General features: G+C 35.3%; 1 protein-coding gene across 1 annotated transcript in view; it reads left to right on the top strand.

Annotated features, from left to right (window-relative positions):
- The window catches only part of ALMS1 (ALMS1 centrosome and basal body associated protein), a 226,413-nt gene that overhangs the window by 157,566 nt on the left and 48,251 nt on the right, over positions 1 to 20,596 (top strand). Inside the window, 2 exon segments of the mRNA XM_087436571.1 lie at positions 3,310 to 3,447; positions 5,394 to 5,564. Of these exon segments, the coding sequence (XP_087292697.1) occupies positions 3,310 to 3,447; positions 5,394 to 5,564 (309 nt within the window).

The following is a 20,596-nucleotide window of genomic DNA, read 5'->3' as shown; positions in this document are numbered from 1 at the left end:
AGTGTTGACCCCCTACCTCATACTATACACCAAAATCAATTCCATATGCATTGTAGATCTAAATATGAAAGGCATAGATAGATAGATAGATAGATAGATAGATAGATAGATAGATCAATCTTCTATATAAGAAACTACAGAGGAATATGTCTTCATAATTTTAGAATAGGAAAGATTCATTAAATTGGATCCCCTCCCCCCAAAATACTCCACAGTGGCCGTACAGGAAAATATTGACAAACATGGCACATTAAATTAAGAAATTGTATTAATTATGAACACCAAAAAAGAGAGTAAAAGGCAAGCCACAGAGTGGGGAAGATATTTGCAGTACATACATCTCACAAAGGACTTATGTCCAGAATATAAAAAGAACTCTTAAAAATCAATATGAAAAAGGTAGTCAGCCCAATTAAAAAATGAGCAAAAGACTTGAATAGGTACTTTATAAAAGATAATATCCAGTAGCCTGTGAACATATGCAAAATATTCAACTTAATTAATTAGTAGGGAAATGTAAATTAAAACCACAATAAGATATCTCTGCATACCCACTGGAATAGCAGAAATGAAAAAGATAATACTATGTTGGTAAGAATGTAGAGCAAGCAGTACTCATTCACTGCTGGTGAGAATGTAAATTGGTAAAGTGACTTTGGAAAGCAGTTTGCTGTTATCTCCTAAGTTACACACAAGCATAACCTATAACCTACCAGTTCTGCTTCTGACTATCTACTCAACGGAAAAGGATGTACACGAGCACCAAGAGACACACACAAATATTTTTTACAGCAGTATTTGTAATAGCTCCAAACTGGAAACTACTCAGATGCCCATTATTTTTCCAGTAGAATGGATAAATTGGGGCGTATTAACATTAGTGAATACTAACGAGAATGAGAATGAATGAAGGATAAATATATGTTACAGCACTTAATGAATCTTACAAATATAATGTTACAGCACTTAATGAATCTTACAAAAAAAGAGAAGAAAGCAAGACATAAAAGAGTATGTGCTATTATTCCATTTATATAACGTTCATAAATATTCGTAACTAATTTGTTGTATTTAAAATCAGGTTAGTGTTACCCTCAGCCTAGTGGAGATTGGAAGAAAGAAGGAAGGAGCATATAGGCTTCTAGCTAGATTTTATTTTTGACCTGGGTACATGTTCACTTTTTGACAACTCACTGAGCTCTATGTTTATGCATTTTTTTGTACATGTTTTCTGCTACGTAGTAAAAAAATATTTTTTTAAAAAACAAAAAATAAGATACTTAGAAATGAATCTAACCAAGGACATGCAAGACTATTGTAGAGAAAATTATAAAGCTTCATTGAAATATGTTAAAGAAGACCTAAATATTAGAGTGATATACAATACTAATAATATATTAAAGATGTCAATTCTCACCAAATTAATTTCTAAATTCAATGCATTGCTGCTCAAAATTCCAGTAGAATTTTTCATGGAACTTGACGGGCTGATTTTAAAATTTTTATGGGAAATCAAAAGTATATTTAAAGAATAAGGTAAGGGAACTTGCCATACCAGACATTACGACTTATTTTGTATGTAGCTTATTTAAGACATCATTTGCAAAGGAATAAGCAAAGAAAAATAATATGTAAATAATCCAGTTCAGAATGGAACAGAATGGTGACCCAGAAACATACCCATCAATGTGAAAAATTAATATATGACAGAGATGGCATTAATAATCCATGGAGAACGGATGAACTATTCAGTAGTGTTGGGGCCACTGATTATATATGTAGGAAAAAATAAAATCAAAGATTCCTACTGCATACTAAACAAAAATGTAATCCATATTAATGTAAATGGAAGACTTGGAAACTTTTAGAATTTAGATGACTATTCTTATGACCATGAGATAATGAAGAATTTCTTAAACAAGACACACAAAGCACAGCCCATAAAGGAAAAAGAAAATAAATGTGATATTATTAAAATGAAAATATTTGTGCATCAAAAGACATCCTAAATAATTAAAAGACAAGACAGACTGAGAGAAGATACTTGCAACTCACACAGCCTGCAAAGAAATTTTACAGTAATGTTCGCTGTAATGCTTTTTAATATTAAAAAATTGGAAATAGCTTAAAGTTGGATCAACAGGTGAACTGATAGATTAATTCAATAGAATACTACATAACCTTGAGAATCAGTTAATTAGAGCCACATATTTTAATACGAGTAAGTCCCCAAATCATAATACTGAGTGAAAAAGGCTTGTTGCTTAAAGGTACAAGAGTTTATACCTTTTATGTAAAGTTTAAAGACATGCAAAACAATTCTGTGCATTGTTAATTAATACATGCAATATAGTAAAAAATTCAAAAACATCCTTGAGATTGATAAACTCAAAGTTCAGTATAAAGGTTGCTACTGAAAAGAGAGAATGGCATCATTGAGGCTTTACACAGGGAATCATGTCCATAACGCTTTATTTCTTAAGCTCTGTGATAGACACATTGGTGTTCACTATGTTATGTTTTTAGTAATCTCTATTGCCTTTCTGATTTCTTTGTTGAAAAATATTCATACTTAGAGATAGGAAATGAATCTCTTGTCTACCCGTTGTCAAAATATATAACCATTATTAACTGTTTGATGACCATTATCCTAGTTGTTGTATTGGTAATTTTTAATGTATTTACTAATGTACCGTTTTGCACCTGAGTTTTCTTATATGATAAAAAAGAAAAGAGCTGATTAAAAAATACCAGTAAGATAGGTAAATCTCTAGCAAGTATGACCAAGAAAAACAGAAAGGAAATAGAAAGTATTAGACAAGCTTAAAAGGATGGATATAACTTCAGATTTTTAAAAATTATATGAGTATTATATATAAAATCTAGATGATATAGATGCTTTTCTAGAATTATATGAAATATCAAAATTGGCTTCATAAGTGATAAAAACTTTGAATAGGCCAAAGAACTTTAAAGAGTTGTTCAAATCTATTTTTTTACTTTAAAAAAGATACCTGATTAGACATTTTTTTTTACTGCTGCATCAAACCAGCAAAGAACAGATTTTATCTAAAGTGGTATTTTATTTAAACCATTGCTGTCCACAGAAAAATACAGAAAGCTTTCCAATTCATGTTATAAACTCACCATAACTGTCACAGCTTTTACATGATGGGGCCTAAGAGGTGCTTTTTTCCTAATATGAAGTTTGGGGTTTTGTTTTTGTTTTTGGCGGGGCACTGGGGGGTTACTTGCCTATTGTGTTTATCTTTCCCTTCTTTGTGGGATCAAATGATGTCATTTTTCCAGATGCCCAAGTTCAAGTTCCCATCACTGGGGATGACAACCTCTCAGACAAAAATCAGAAAAAAGAGATCTACAGTAAAAGAGCAGTGACTGAGGCTGCCCGACCTGAAGAGAAAGAATCTTTGCAGAAAGACACTGCAGGTAGCTGAACTGGATTATTTGCATATTATTTTCTTCTGGCCTTCTAAAATGAGTATAAACAGAAGAGTATTCTCTATTCTCTTTTTGCTCTATTCAGTCATCCTCTATCTTGCTCATATGTGAAGGAGGATTTTAGCTGCAATTTTTGGTATACAGTGGCAGGTAAAATTAACATTTTTAAAGCTCTTTGAGACATTTCTGGAGAACTTTGTGAATACAGTACACAAATTAAACTCATTGCCAGAAATTTACATAATGGACTTTTTTTTTTTTTTTTTGTGAGGAAGGTCAGCCCTGAGCTAACATCCGTGCTAATCTTCCTCTTTTTGCTGAGGAAGACCAGCTCTGAGCTAACGTCTATTGCCAATCCTCCTCCTTTTTTTTTTCCCCCAAAGCCCCAGTAGATAGCTGTATGTCATAGTTGCACATCCTTCTAGTTGCTGTATGTGGGACACGGCCTCAGCATGGCCGGAGAAGCCGTGCGTCGGTGCGCCCGGGATCCGAACCCGGGCCGCCAGTAGCGGAGCGCACGCACTTAACCGCTAAGCCACAGGGCCGGCCCCATAATGGACTTTTTAAAACTCTGCTGATAAAAAAATTCAGTGCCATGAGTTGCTGGCTCTCTAATACCATTGTTGTACATAAATGAGACTTTGTTCTTTAGGGATTCAGCTTTTTTACTTCCTAACTACCTATCCAGCTAATTTACTTCAGTGGGACTGTGCTGATTAAAAACGGCTGTGTTGAAGTTAGGATTAGTTTTTGTGCTGAGAAATGAAAACAAAAACGAAATACCATTGGCTTAAAGAAGACAGGAAATTATTTCTCTTGTAAAAATCCAGAGGTAGATATCTAGGATTGATGTACTCAAGAGTATCAGGGAGCAAAGCTCTTTCTACCCTGTTGCTCCAACATTTTTAGCCTCCATTCTCATGCTGTAGCCATCAGGCCCATATTCCAGCTAGGAGAAAGAAAAAAGGGAAGGAAAAAAGCATATTCCTTCCTTTAAATACTTCTCAAAAGTTACATGTACATTCCCCTTCCATCCTATTGACCAGACTTAGTCACATGGTCACACCAAGCTATGTTGCCAGGGAGGCTGGGAAATATAATCTTTATTCTGGTAACTATATGCCCATCTAAGTTAGGATTCTATTTTAGAGGAAAAGGAAAGTGGATTTCAGAGGACAGCAGGTAGGCTCTGGGAGCATAATTAGCCACTTCTCTTGTTTTGTGTAATGCTTTTTTCAAAAGTTATGTTGTATCTGGACAACATTTCAAAATTTTACCTCCCTGTTTTCTGTTGCTAAATGAATGTTCCAGAAACAATTTTGATCATGTTAATCTCCTGATCAAAAAGTTTTCATTGCCCTTAAGATTAAAATCTAAACTCTGTTAGCATAGTCTTTCAGAACAGTAGAATTGGCTCCCAAACAACTTTTCAAATGCTAGTTTTTACCTCTTTTCCTTATAAATTCTATAATAAAATAAACCATATACTTGCTCTATTTCTTAGATGTTCAGTTGCTTTCCTGACTCCATTCTTTTCTTATGTAGTCACCTTTACCTAAAATGCCTTTCTCTTTCCATCTCAATGTGTATCCTAGCTTAGCTGTCTGCTAACACCCAAATCAGTTGCTACTTTACTCCAGAGTTCTTCCATGATCCTCCTAGCTGGAAGTAGTTCCTCTCCTTTGAGTATTTATATGTTTTTATCTGTCTTTCTCTTATGGTGTAATTCTTGGACTTTGTATGACATCTATCTTGTACATGTTTTTTTAACTCCAGTTTAGATCAGCAGTTTCTAAACACATTTCTGATTGATCTTTTTATTTTTTCTTCAACACCAGTAACAATGCCTTTTACATAGTATGTGCTTGAGAGGTATTTTAAAATATTTTTTGTCACCTTTCTGTCTGGATACTGTGTTAATTTCCCTCTGTAAGGTTCCAGTGATGCTGCTGCTGCAGAACACTCAGCTCAACTACAAGACACAAAGGTTGAAAGCCTACCAGGCACTAAAGCCATTAAACAGAAAGAGGAGATCCCTAGTAAGAGGGAAGTTCCTAAGGAAGCCTGGTCAGAAGATAAAGAATCTTTGCAGATAAACATTGCAGGTAATGGGATTGGTCTGTGTGTGTGTGAGAGAGAGAGGGAGAGAATGCATGCCTGTGTCTTGTGGGTCCATTTCATTCTGATGAGAATATAGCCTCACAATTTAAACAGAGATCCATTTTTTTCTTTTTTTTTTTTTTTGCTTTCTTATGCAAATCACTTCAGTGCTACTTTGTCTGTGTGGATGTACATATTGATTTGTAAAATAATCATTATTTCTGGGAAAAGACATTGGCAACTTAGAAATAGGATTACAAATAAATACCTAAGGTGATAGTATTAGAAGTTAAGTATCATGTCTCACTACTGAAACAGGGGAAAATCTAAAAACTAAAGTTTTTTAAAAAAACTAAAACCTAAATGTTTAAAGGCATTTGTCTGTAACAAAGGAAAGAGCCTTAATACAAACTTAAAAAATTACAGTAAGAAAGAGCCAAGATCAAATCTATTTATGTTTACCCATGGCCCCCTTTTTCTAACACAAAAGGAAAGCATATAGGACATAAGCCATTACTACCTAGCTATCAAACTTTACCTCTTAGAGGAAGATAGAACAGTACCCAGATAAAGAAAGAGAGGAGTCAAGGAGCTGATCTATCCATATTGTATTTTGAAAATAGTCCAGGTGCTGCTGCTTAGATCAAGATAAGATAAGATGTATAAGATAAATGATTTCCACAAGGGTACCAAGACTACACAGTGGGAAAAGAACAGTCTCTTCAACAAATGGTGTTGGAAAACTGTATATCCACTTTCAAAAGAATGGAGTTAGACCACACCTTTTACTATATACAAATATTAACTCAAATATTAGATCAAAGATCTAAACCTAAGAGCTAAATTTATAAAACTCTTAGTAGAAAACAGGGGAAAAGCTTTATGACATTGGATTTGGCAATGATTTCCTGGATATGACACAAAAAGCACAAGCAGCAAAAGCAAAAATAAGTAAATTATACTACATCAAAATTAAAAACTGCATCAAAGGATACAATCAACAGAGTGGAAAGGCAGCCTATGGAATGGGAGAAAATATTTGCAAATCATGATAAGTGGTTAATATCCAGATTATATATAGAACTTCTGTTACTCAACAATAACAAAGAAACCCAGTTTAAAAAGGGGCAAAGCCCTTAAATAGACAGTTCTCCTAAGAAGATATATGAATGTCCAACAAGCTTATGAAAAGATGCTCAATGTCACTAATCATCAGAGAAAGGCAAGCAAAACCACAATGAGATACCACTTCACACCCATTAGGATGGCCACTGTCAAAAGAACAGAAAATAGGGGCTGGCCCAGTGGTGTAGTGGTTAAGTTCATGTGCTCTGCTTCGGCAGCCCAGGGTTCATATGTTTGGATCCTGGGCGTGGACCTATATACCACTCATCAAGCCATGCTGTGGCGGCATCACATGTACAAAAAGTAGAGGAAGATGGGCACAGATGTTAGCTCAGGGCCAATCTTCCTCACCGAAAAAAAAAGAAAAAGAAACAAAATAATTGTTGGCAAGTATACAGAGAAATTGGAACCCTTGTGCACTGTTGGCAGGAATATAAAATGATGCAGCCATTATGGAAAATAGTATAAAAGTTCCTCAGAAAATTAAAAATAGAATTACCATATGATCCAGCAATCCCACTTCTGAGTATATATCCAAAAGAATTCAAAGCAGGATCTCAGAAGATATCTGCATACTCATGTTCATCTCAGCATTATTCACAATAATCAAGATATGGAAACAACCAAAATGTCAATCAACAGATGAATAGATAAAGAAAATGTGTTATATACATACAATAGAATATTATGCAGCCTTAAAAAGAAGAAAATCTTGTCACGTACTACAACATAGATGAACCTCAAGGACATTGTGCTAAGTGAAATAAGCCAGTCACAAAAGGACAAATACTGTATATTCCACTTATATGAAGTATCTAAAGTGGTCGAAATCATGGAAACATAAATTAGAAAAGTGGTTGCCAAGGGCTGGAGAAAGAGGGGAAGGAGAATTAGTGTTTAGTGGGTATACAGTTTCAGTGTTACAAGGTGAAGATGTTCTAGAGATCTGTTGTACAACAATGTGAATATACTTAACACTACTGAACTGTATGCTTAAAAATGGTTAAGATGATGGGACCGGCCCGGTGGCATAGTGGTTAAGTGTGCGCGCTCTGCTGTGGCGGCCCGGGGTTCACAGGTTCGGATCCCCGCATGCACCAACACACCACTTGTCAAGCCATGCTGTGGCAGGCGTCCCACATATAAAATAGAGAAAGGTGGGCATGGATGTCAGCCCAGGGCCAGTCTTCCTCAGCAAAAAGAAGAGGATTGGCAACAGATGTTAGCTCAGGGCTAATCTTCCTCATCCACCCCCCCAAAAAAATGTTTAAATGGTAAATTTAATGTTATGTGTTTTTTTGTTGTTTTTAGTGTTGTCAAGTCGATTCCGACTCCTAGCTTGGTATACAGCGGAGCTGAGCCTTGCCCAGTCTTTTTGCAGTGGTCTGTTGCTATTCGTAGGGTTTTCATGGCCAATTTTTTCAAAAGTGGGTGGCCAGGTCCTTCTTCCTAGTCTGGAAGCTCCATGGAAACTTGTCCACCAGCTGGGTCACCCTGCTGGTATTTGAAATACCAGTACCATAGCTTTCAGCATCACAGCAACATGCAGCTGCCACAGTACGACAACTGAAAGACGGGTGGTTTGGTTCCCAGACCGGAAAGTAAACCTGGGCCACCCTGGTAAGAGCATCAAATCTTAACTGCTATACCACCAATGTGTTTTTTACCACAATAAAGAAAAAAAGAATGTATAGGATGAAAAGGTAGAACATTGCAACTGTGCAATGGGTAGTGTAGGAGAGAGAGCTTGGAAAAGAAGGATGGAATTATGTTCTGTAAAAGTACGTTCTAAAAGACAGAAGAAAATTTTTTCTAAATATTTTACACTCTGAATAATTATAGAAGACATGAAATAAATAAAAGTTGAGATAATAATGAGATGTAAAGAGAGAGATAGGAGATGAGAAAAAAAATTGAAGAGAAAAAATTGTACCAATTAAGAGAAAAAGGAGATGAAAGCAATTGGAAAAAATAATAATTTGAGGACTGACAGTGAAAATCCAACACAATGTCTGTTGGTGTCTCTAAAGAAGATTAAAAAAATAATAAAATGTATAAGGAAATTCAACCTGCAGTTTAAAAGGACATACCAAGTCCTAGGAAAAATTGATATATAATAATCAACACCCAGACGTATGTTGGTGATAGTACTGAATTTCAAAGAAAAAGAACAAATCATATAAACATCCATGCAGAGAAAGCAGAGAGAAAATCAGCAAGGGGACAGGCAGAGGAAAGGGAGGTTAAAGGAAGTATAAGTGAACTAATTTCATCTTTAAAGTTGATAAATCAAACAATACATACATAAGTATAGAATACTAATATTATAAAAGTTACTTCTAAAAGAGTTAAAATCAAACCATAAAATATCCAAAATATTTAGAGAAATGGTAGGAGTAGCAGAGGGGGATAGAGGGAAGAAAAAAGAACACAAAGTAAATTTGTAACAAAAGAAAAAATACCATAAAATGAGAGAGTGGAGAGCATAAGACTATATAAATAAACATATATGGGATAAGTTTACCTATTAAAAAAAATTCTCAGATTAAGTTATAAAACAAACTCAGTTGCATGCTATATAGCAGACACATTGAAAATAAAACAACTTAGAGGGCCGGCCCCGTGGTTTAGCTGTTAAGTGAGCACGCTCTGCTGCTGGCGGCCTGGGTTCGGATCCCAGGCATGCACCGACTCACCGCTTCTCCGGCCGTGCTGGGGCAGCGTCCCACATACAGTAACTGGAAGGATCTGCAACTGTGACATACAGCTATCTACTGGGGCTTTGGGGAAAAAAAAGGAGGAGGATTGGCAATAGATGTTAGCTCAGAGCCAGTCTTCCTCAGCAAAAAGAGGAGGATTGGCATGGATGTTAGCTCAGGGCTGATCTTCCTCACAGGAAAAAAAAAAAAAAGACATTTAAAAAGAAAGAAAAAAGAAAAAAAAAAAACAGAAAGGTTGAAAGTAAAAAGAAAACTAGAGACATATCAAAAAGAAATTTGGAGGGCCGGCCCCGTGGCTTAGCGATTAAGTGCACGCGCTCCGCTGCTGGCGGCCCGGTTTTGATCCCGGGCGCGCACCGACGCACCACTTCTCCAGCCATGCTGAGGCCGTGTCCCACATACAGCAACTAGAAGGGTGTGCAACTATGACATACAACTATCTACTGGGGCTTTGGGGGAAAAAAATAAATAAATTATAAAAAAAAAAAAAGAATTTGGAGACATGATATTAATATAGATGAAATTAAATTCTACACCAAAAGTGTTGCAGTAATTAAGGAGAAATATATTTATACTGATTTTCAGTCCACAATGAGGCTATAACATAAATCTTTAAACATGAAATAACATAAAAAATAAAATGAAAACTGGGAGCACCATCAATAAGGAAGTTTATATTGCCTTAAAAAAGAATATATAGAATTGTATGAAAACAACTCATAATATATTGTTAGACAAAAGATGCTTAGGAGTGGAGAGGGAAATTTGCTTGTGGGGAAAAAAAATGCAAAACAGGCCATAAACTAACAGAAAACCCTAGGGGACCTTTGAGGAGAAATGGACAATGCGGAATAGCAGTAGGGAACTTAGATCATATGAATGAAATTAAAAAAACAAAAACAAAAAGTTAAAAAAAATCTGGGAATGATGCAAATAATGAGGTTGATCTAATAGATAGGTATAAATAAAAAAATTTTTTAAAAAAACCTTTCCAGATTCCCATAGAACATTTTTACAGACAGCTTCATTGATATATAATGCGTATATCATAGAATTCACCCATTTAAAGTGTACAGTCAAATGGTTTTTACCCTATTCACAGATATGTGTAACCATCAACACAGTTAATTTTAGAACATTTCAACACAAAAAGAAACCCTATATGCTTTAGCTGTCACCCCTTACCCCCTCATCACCCTGCTCTCAGTCCTAAATCAACCACTGATCTACTTTGTCTCTATAGATTTCCCTGTTCTGGGAAATTGAATCATACAATATATAGACTTTTGTGACTGCCTTCTTATAACTAAGAATGTTTTCAGGTTCATCCAAGTTATAACATAAATCAATACTTTATTCATTTAAAGGCTGAATAATATTCCATTGAATGTCTAGACCACATTTTGTTTATCCACTTATTCATTGATGGACATTTGGATTGTTTCTACCTTTTGGCTGTTATGTATAACCTTTCTATAAACGTTCATGTACAAGTTTTTGTATGGACATATATTTTAATTTCTCTCGGATATACCTGGGAGTGGAATTGTGGGGTCATGTGATAACTTTATGTTTAATTATTTGAGGAACTGTCAGACCGTTTGCCAAAGTGGCTGCACCATTTTAAATTCCCACTAGCAGAAATTCCAGTTTCTCTAGAACTTCACCAACACTTCTTACCATCTGACTTTTTTATTTTAGCCATCCTAGTGGGTGTGAACTGCTATCTCATTTTGCTTTTGATTTGCATTTCCCTCATGATAATGATGTTGAACGTCTTTTTGTGTGCTTATTAGCCAATTGTATGTCTTCCTTGGAGAAATGTCTGTTCAGATTCTGGTCCGGTTTTTATTTAGGTTATTTCTCTTTTTATTGAGTTGTAAGAGTTCTTTATGTATTCTAGATGCATATTCCTTATGAAAATTTTGATTTGCAAATATTTTCTCCCATTCTGTGGATTATCTTTCCGCTTTCTTGATGGTGTTCTTTAAAGCGCAAAGGTTTTTAACTTTGATGAAGAATAATTTATCTAGTTTTTCTTTTGTTGCTCATGCTCTTGGTATCCTATCTAGCAATCCTTTGCCAAATCCAAGGTCATGAAGATTTACCTTTATGTTTTCTTCTAAGAGTTTTATAGTTTTAGCTTTACATTTAGGTCTTTGATCCATTTTGAGTTAATTTTTGTATATGATATGAGGTAAGTGTCCAACTTTATTTTTTTCCATGTGGATATCCAGTTGTCCCAGCACCATTTCTTGAAAAGAATGTTCTTTCCTTATTCACTGGGCATGGCACCCTTATTGAAAATCATTTGGCCACAGTTATATGGGTTTATTTCTGGACTCTCAATTCCATTCCATTGATCTATATGTCTATCCTTGTGTTAGTGCCATACTGTCTTGATTACTCTTGCTTTCTAGTAAGTTTAGAAATTGGGAAGTGTAAGTCCTCCAACTTTGTCTTATTTTTCAGGATTCTGTTGGCTATTCTGGGTCCCTTACAATTCCATATGAATTTTGGAATCAGGTTGGCAGCTTCCACAAAGAAATTGGCTGGGATTTTGGTAGGGATTGTGTTGAATCTGTGATCAGTTTGGGGAATATTGCCTTCTTAACAGTGTTAAATCTTCCAATCCATGAACATGGGATGTTCTTCCTTTATATAGATCTTTAATTTCTTTCCACAATGTTTTGTAGTTTTCAGAGTAGAAGTTTTGCACTTCTTTTGTTAAATTTATTCCTAAATATTTTAATTTTTTTGATGCTATTGTGAATAGAATGGTTTCCTTAATTTTGTTTTCAGTTTCTTAATTGCAAGCGTGTAGTAATACAATTGATGTTTTATGTTTATCTTGTATTCTGCAACCATGCTGAACTCGTTTATTAGTTCTAATAGATTTTTAATGTATTCCTTAGGATTTTCTAGGTACAAGATCTTGTCATCTGTGAAATGTAGTTTTACTTCTTCCTTTGCAATCTGCATGCCTTTTTTTTTTCTCCTAATTGCCCTGGCTAGCACCTCTAGTAAAATGTTGAATAGAAGTTGCAAGAGCAAATATCCTTGTATGTTCCTGTATAGGGGACAGACATCCTGTCTTTCATCATTGTGTATGATTTTAGCTGTGAGTTTTTCATAGATGTCCTTTATCAGATTGACAGAGTTCCTGTCTATTCCTAGTGTGTTGTGTGTTTTTATCAAAAAGCATTGGATTTTGTCAAATGCTTTTTCTGTGTCTTTTGAGATGATCAAGTGAGTTTTCTTTGTCATTCTAATATAGGTTGATTTTTGGATGTTGAACCAACCTTGCGTTTGTGGGGTAAATCCCACTTGGTCATGGTGTATAATTCTTTTTATATGTTGCTGAATTTAGTTTGCTAGCATTTTGTTGAGGATTTTTGTGTCCACATTCATAAGAGATATTAGTCTGTAGTTTTCTTGTGATGTCTTTGTTGGGTTTTATTATTAGGGTAACACGGGCTTCATAAAGTGAACTGAGAAGTATTCCATATTCTTTATTTTCACAAAGAATTTATGAAAAATTAATATTAATTCTTTAAATGTTTCGCAGAATTCAGGGGTGAAACCATCTGGGCCTGGACTTTACTTTGTAGGTAATTTTTTAAATTTCTTTGTAAACCAGCTTTTCTGGGGGTACTCCCCAACGTTTTAGTAGCAGGCAAAGTCAGATATTATGCCACTCATCTGGATCATGCTGGGTCCACAAAATGCCCACAGCGGGGGCGCTCCCCAGCTCAGGGTCCTGCTCCTCCAGGGAGGGCTGCGTACCTTTGGGCTGCTCCCAGGTGGCCGTGAGGCGCTGCAGCTTGTGAAGGCGGTGTTTTTCCTCTCCAGAAGGGAGTTTCTGCCTCTTCTACCTCAATTAGGATTGTCCGTTGTTGCAGGAGTTCCTCTTATCCAGTTTTCAGTTCTGTCTCAGGGGTAATTTTTCCACGAGTAGTTGTAAATTGGCTGTGTCTGCGGGAAGAGGTGAGTTCAGAATCTGCCTACGCCGCCATCTTCTGTCTATTACTTCTTGAGTCAGTTTCAGTAGTTTGTGGCTTTATAGAAATGACATTTGTCCATTTCATCTAAGTTATTTAGTATGTTGGCATACATAGTTCATGGTGTTCCTTTATATGTAATCTTTTTGTTTCTGTAAATAAATAAAACTTATTTATTATTAATAAATTGGTACTAATGTTCCGTCTCCTTTTTCATGTGAGTCTTCTCATTTTTTTCTTGGTCAATCTAGCTAAAAGTTTGTCAATTTTGTGGATATTTTCAGAGAACCAGCTTTTGGTTTTAATTACTTTTCTCTTTTAATTCTCTATTTCATTAATTTACACTCTAATCTATATGATTTTCTTTCTTCTGCTTACTTTAGTTTTAGTTTGCTCTTTTTCCAGTGTCTTAAGTTGGAAGTTTAGGTTTTTTTACTTGAGATCTTTCTTTTGTGATATAGGCATTTACAACTATAAAATTCCCTCTAAGCTTCAGCTGCATCCCATAAGTTTGTTGTCATTCATTACAAAGCATTTTCTGATTTCTCCTTTAACCCATATGTTATTTAGAAATGTTTTGTTTAATTTCCACATATTTGTGTTTTCCAAATTTTATTCTGCTTTTGATTTCTAATTTCATTCTAGTGTGGTTGAAGAACATACTTCATATGTTTCTATCCTTTTAAGTTTGTTGAGATTTGTTATATGGTCTGTCCTGGCAAATGTTACATATGCACTTTAGAAGAATGTGTATTTCACTGTTTTGGGGTAGAATGTTCTGTAGATATCTATTAGGTTTTATAGTGTTGTTTAAGTCTTCTATTTCTTTCTTAATGTTCTGTCTAGTTGTTCTATCCATTATTAAAAATGGAGTATTGAAGTCTCCACCTTTTATTGTTGATTTGTCTATTTCTCCCTTCACTTCTGTCAGTTTTTGCTTCGTGTATTTTGATACTCTCTTATCAGGAAGATATATGTTTATAATTCTTATATTTTCCTCATGGATGACCCTTGTATCATTATGAAATATCCCTCTTTATCTGTATAACATTTTTTATTTTAGAAACTGTTTTTTCTGATATTGGTAGAGCTTCTCCAGATTTCTCATGGTTTCTGTTTGCATGATATATGTTTTTCCATCCTTGTATTTTCAATCTATTTGCATCTTTGAATCTAAAGTGTGTCTCTTGTAGACAGCATATAGTTGGATCACGTGTTTTTAAACCAGTCTAGCTATCTCTGCCTTTTGATTGAATTGTTTAATCCATTCACGTTTAATGTTATTATTGATATGGTTGAATTTACATCTGCCATATTACTTTTTGTTTTCTATGTATCTGTTCATGGGAATATGGTAGATTAGATATCCTGAAAAACTCCCTTGAAGAAAATATCTAGAATGCTGGATAAAAATATCAAAACTGTGTTTTTAATCTCATCACAGAGTTGACATGACAATAAAGCATCTTCAGATTCCAAAAATAGAGTGGAAGCAGGAACCTGAGAGGTAATCAAGCACTAAAGCAGACTGTCACCCTAAGGGTTTCAGCTTATTTCTGTAGATCTGGGCTTTATATTTAATGTCTACATGAAGTTGGGGACAAAATATAAAACTTAAGCCTCACCCATAGTGGAAAATGTTAAAAGATACTCCTGCTTAAAGCTAGACCTCCAGTAGGCTGCAGTCTTAGTATAAGAATAAAAGAGAAATAAACACATCCATGCAGAAGAGACAAGCAAGGAAACTGCCTGTCTCAACCTTGGTAATGAGTTTGGGGAGAGAAGATAGTGGCAAATTTATCCTGAGAATTTGTAACCACAATCCAACTCTCACACAGGTTTACAGGCATGAATTTTGCACTGGTACAATTTATTGGTGCAATAAACTACATGTGTGTTGTGAAAAGCCTCTAGCCCAGAATTTTATTTAAAATGGCACTAGCTTGGTAGTGCCAGCCATATGCTAGGCTGAAGCAAATGCACATCTCTCTAAGAAATTTCAACCCAGACCTCAAAATATTCCCTTAAATGCCAAGCTCATGAGTGAAAGCATCATGAGTGAAAAAAGCATTAAAAAAACAAAAAGCAGAAATGAGACCCTCAAAGACAAATATCCAGAGCTCCTTGGAAAAATGGCTGATTCTAGTATGGAAGAGAGAAAAATATAGAAGATGAGCCTGGAGCATCTTGTAGTGCTAGAAAGTAAAGAAAAAAACCTCACAATAACGGGGAGTATGTCAAAGGAACACAAGAGCCGAGTAAAAGAGCTCCCAGTGATCAAAGTTGCAGCAATTTGAGCAATATAGTAGTCTTGAATTATAACCAAAGTATAAATATCCATGAGTACATACTGATATAAATAAATGATTGAATAAATAAATAAATGGGAGCAAATAGACAACTCGTCCGTGCAGAATTCCAAATGGAGATACTCTGCCTTAAGAAGGTGGAACATAACTCCCCACTCTTTAAGAGTGGGTTGTGCATAGTAACTTCCTTCCAAAGAGTATAATATAGGAAGGAAAAAAAGAGTAACTTTACAGTGAAGAACAAGCACTACTTCAGCCAGGTAGTCAAGGTCAACATCAACAGTGATAAGTCGTGCTGATGGTAGGTACTCTTAATATATGATGAGAATGGTACTTTAAAGTCTTCCTCCCCAAAACCTATAGCCCCATTCTAATCATGAGAAAAACATCAGACAAACCCAAATGAATGACATTCTACAAAATACCTGACCAGTACTTTTCAAAACTTTTAGGGCCATAAAAAACAAGAAAAGTCTGAGGAACTGTCACAGACCAGAATAACCTAAGGAGACGTAATGACTAAATACAATGTGGTATTCTAGATGAGATTCTGGAACAGAAAAAGGGCATTAGGTATAAACTAAGGAAATCTGATAAAGTATGGACTTTGGTTAATAATAATGTGTCCTTATTGCTTCACTAAATGTAATAAATGTACCATATTAATGTAAGGTGTTAATAATATGGGAAACTGAGTATGGAGTATAGGGAAACTATTTGTACTATCTTCACAGTTTTTCTGTGAATCTAAACTATTCTAAAATTAAATGTTTATTTTAAAAAATTCGTGTATCCCCACTGAAGGGGCCAGCCCGGTGGCATAGCGGTTAAGTGCACGCGTTCTGCTTTGGCAGCCCAGGGTTCACCGGTTCGGATCCCAGGTGCGGACCTACTCACTGCTCATCAAGCCATGCTGAGGTGGCGTCTCACATAGAAGAGCTACAACTCTATAGCTATGATACACAACTATGTATTGGGGCTTTGGGAAGAAAAAAGAAGAAGAGGAAGATTGGCAACAGATGTTAGCACAGGGCCAATCTTCCTCAAAAAAAAATTAAAATTAAATAAATAAATAAATAATTCATGTATCCATACTGATATTAAAACAGATAAGATAGATTGGTTAGATAGATAAGCAAACGGGAAGCTCTTCTTTACACTATAATGCCAACTAAATGTAGAAGGAAAAATAGAGTTAGAAAATTGCCATATTATAACCATCATAGTAATAATAGATTTAAGCAAGAATCATCAGTGGATAATAAAACCATTGAGTGCAGATTTATTGGTGAGCAGGATGTTTATACAGCCTTAAAGTATCTTTCCACATTACTCATTAATTACATAGGGAGGAACAGTTAAAACCTTTACAGTGGAGAACTCTGGGCATCATCTTAACCAAGTAATCAAAGTTAACATCACCAATAATGAGCCAAGGTGAAATTAAGTACTTCCAGGTGTGATGCACTTAAAAAGACACATTACTCATTTAGAATTTTTGTCAAAATGCATAACTTGAATTTAATCAGAATGAAACTCAGACAAACCCAAATTAAAGGACATTCTGCAAATAACTGGTCTGTTCTCTTCAAAAATGTTAGTGTCATGAAGGACAAAAGCTGAAGAACTATTCTAACTTGAAGGAGTCTAAAGAGACATGGCAACTAAATGTACTCATGATCCTAGATTAGACTCTAGCCCAGGGGGAAAAATTGTTGTGAAGGAGTTTTGGAAAAATTGCTGAAATTTGAACATAGACTACACATTAGTATCATATCAATGTTAAATTAAATATATTTTGTAATTATACCATGGTATATAAGGGAATATCTGTCTTGTTAGGGTATTTATGTAACTGTACTGAGTGAGTTCGTCTCTTAGTGAGTGCAGAGCCAAAAAGCACAACCAAGGCCAAAGTAGGTGAAGAAAGGTTTATTGCTTACACAAGCAATGAAGAGCACCGGGGATAACTCCCAAAGTAGTGTCTCCCCAAGCTCAATGCCGGTAGAGACTTTATATAAAAGAAAGCAGGATGTCAAGGTTAATTTGCATAACAACTGTAACAACTGTGTTCCTTTAAGGTGCATGCGTAGCATGTATACATGTTATTACATAACATCACATGATCTAAAAATGGCTGTTTGGACCCTCCCAGAGGAGGAGAATTTAAGATGCTAGTGAGTTAAGGTAACTTTAGGACATCTGGTGCTGGAACAATTTGCTGGGGTCTTTCTGCAAAGGTGTAATTTCTCTGCAAAACAGAACACATAGTTTCTTTTTGTCTGAAAAACACTTGACAAATTATGCATGGTATTAACCAGATCCTCAGTAACCGTTTCCTTGCCTGGTTCCTTGGTCACATTTATAATATGGCATATAGGAATGAAAGGACGTGATGTCCACAACTTATTCTCTAATAGCTCAGTTAAAATATTAATAATATTTATATACTTATAGGTTGTGAAAGAGATAAAGCCAGTGTAGCAAAATGTTAACAATTGGTGAATCTAAGAGAATATATGGAAGTTCATTATACTGTTTTTGCAACTTTTTGGTAGGATAAGAATTTTTTTACAAACTAAGAGGTTTGAAGAATATATAAGATTTACCAGAAAAAGTCTGAAAAAGATGATGGGGATGGTATAGGGTTTGGCTGTATAGGGTATTAAAATGAATTATACAGCAATAATAGTTCAAAGAGACTGAGTGATACATCAATGGAAATAAACTTAAATACAATGAGGATTTACTCTATGATAAAGGTGGCATTTCAGATCAGTTTGGAAAAGATGAATTATTCCACAAGTCATGCCAAGATGCTTAGCTAGCCATTTGGGGGTGGGGATACAGATTTCAATGGTGGCCCTACCTTACTCCTGTAACCAAAATCCATATATTTCAAAGGTCTAAGTGTGAAAGAGAGAGATCATAAAAGTTCTGGATGAAGGCATGTATTATTATTACTTTTCTTATGAAGTGACAAAACCTAGAAGTCGTAAAGGCAGAGATTTGATAAATTTGCCTACATATTACAATTTAAATTTCTGCATGGTAGAAAATACCATATGCAAATTCAATTTATAAATGGAAAGTGGGAAAACAATTTTAAATGGATAAACTTGAGCAAAGGGGGCTAATTTTCTTAATATGCAAAGAGCTTTTTATAAATCAAAGACAATCTAATAGAAAAACAAAGGACGTGAACAGGAATTTTATAGTAAAAGAAATAAATGGCCATTAAAGATATGAAACAATACTTAACCTTTTTAATAATTAAAGAAATATACTAAAACCACAGGGTTTTTTTAAACCTATTGGAATAGCACAGATGAAAGATTTGATGATCCTCAGTATTGTTGGGTGTATGGGGGAAACACATTCAGTGTTAGAAGTGCAAATATGTTGCAACATTTTTTGAGGTGTAGGGCAATTTGGCAATATCCAACTGTTGTGACTTTGTTAAATTAACAGTTGTTAAGTAGAGCCCTGGAGTATCCAATGGTTCAACAAAAGACCACGAGGAAAATTGAAATAGAGTTTATTCCTCACAAGTTCTGGATGAGGTCCGTGGCATGCTTGTAGGAGCCACAGGGGGAGGTCAGGGCAGGGTGCAGGCAGAGAGAGCGGCAGAACCTGGGGCACATGGTTTTAGTAGGGTTTGCACGTGGAGTGCTTTGGGGTTCCCAGGCTAAGGCTGGATTGGTCAATTGAAACCAAAAAGAGCAGAATTTGGGTAAGCTTGGCAGGGGTCTTATCTAAGGGGTGTACGAGGGAAAGGCCCTGGGAGGTGGGGGAGACTGTTTATCACCAGGGTGGTTTAGGGACGCCATATCAGGCACTTACATTTCCTTGTGAGTCTGCAGACGGTTATCTAGGGCATGCACTCAAGGGCGGGGCTAGTGTCAGTTCAAGCCCCTGCAGGCAGCTTGGCCACACAAAATGAATGCTGAGGCAGCAATATTATGGAATTAGTAGTTGATCTAAACTCTCGACGCTGACTAAAATTGAAATAAATGTCCCTTTTCACTCAGCATTTCCGCTTAACTCCACTGAGGAGTTACAAGTATACATATAAAGTTGTACCAAAAAAATAAAATCACACACACACACACACACACACACAAGGATATTCACTGCAACATTCTTTAGCAGAGTAAATAATTGGAAACAACCTAAACATCTAGTAAAATTATGGTACATCAAATCAGTTAATATAAAATGTATATGCATAAAATATTTCTTTCATTGAACAAATATTTTTGCACTACTTGGCAGCATTTTATCTAAATGGATATATAAAAACCTGCTTAATAGTTGTTATTGCTGGAAACTAGAGGGAGAGTGGGGGCGGTTCAGGGATAGCAGGGAGACCTTTACTTTTCTCCTTAAATTCTCTGCCTTTACAGTGGACATGTTAAACTTGAATTTTTTAAAAAACAGTGAATCATATTTTCAATGTACTTTGATATATTTGTGGGGAGTTTTGCAAATGCTGTGTGTAAAATTAATTTCATTATCAGAAGTAGATAACCACCTCAACTAATTTGACCTTTACTTTTAAGGAAGTGCCATGAAATGGTGATTATCTAATTCCATTGTTCTGTAGAGCCCTTTATACTCAAGGAATTCAGCTTACTCATTTTCTAGTCTTCACTATATATTTTACTTCAGTCCTAAGTCAGTGGGACTGTGTTGATTGAAAATACTGGAGGTTGGAAAAGAAATATATTTTACAGTAATATTATCTATTTCCTTATTCTTTTACTTGCTTTATTTTTTAATGTATTCTACATGGCGCTTTGAAATTTTGCTTCTTTTATCCTGTTGCCATGATGTCCTTCCTGAAATACAGCCATAATCATGTTACTTCTCTGCTCAAAAT

The sequence above is a fragment of the Ceratotherium simum genome, chromosome 11 (assembly GCF_057802395.1).
Source record: "Ceratotherium simum simum isolate JZ-2026a chromosome 11, ASM5780239v1, whole genome shotgun sequence".
Taxonomy (NCBI): domain Eukaryota; kingdom Metazoa; phylum Chordata; class Mammalia; order Perissodactyla; family Rhinocerotidae; genus Ceratotherium; species Ceratotherium simum.
This window is presented reverse-complemented; position numbering and strand designations above follow the sequence as displayed.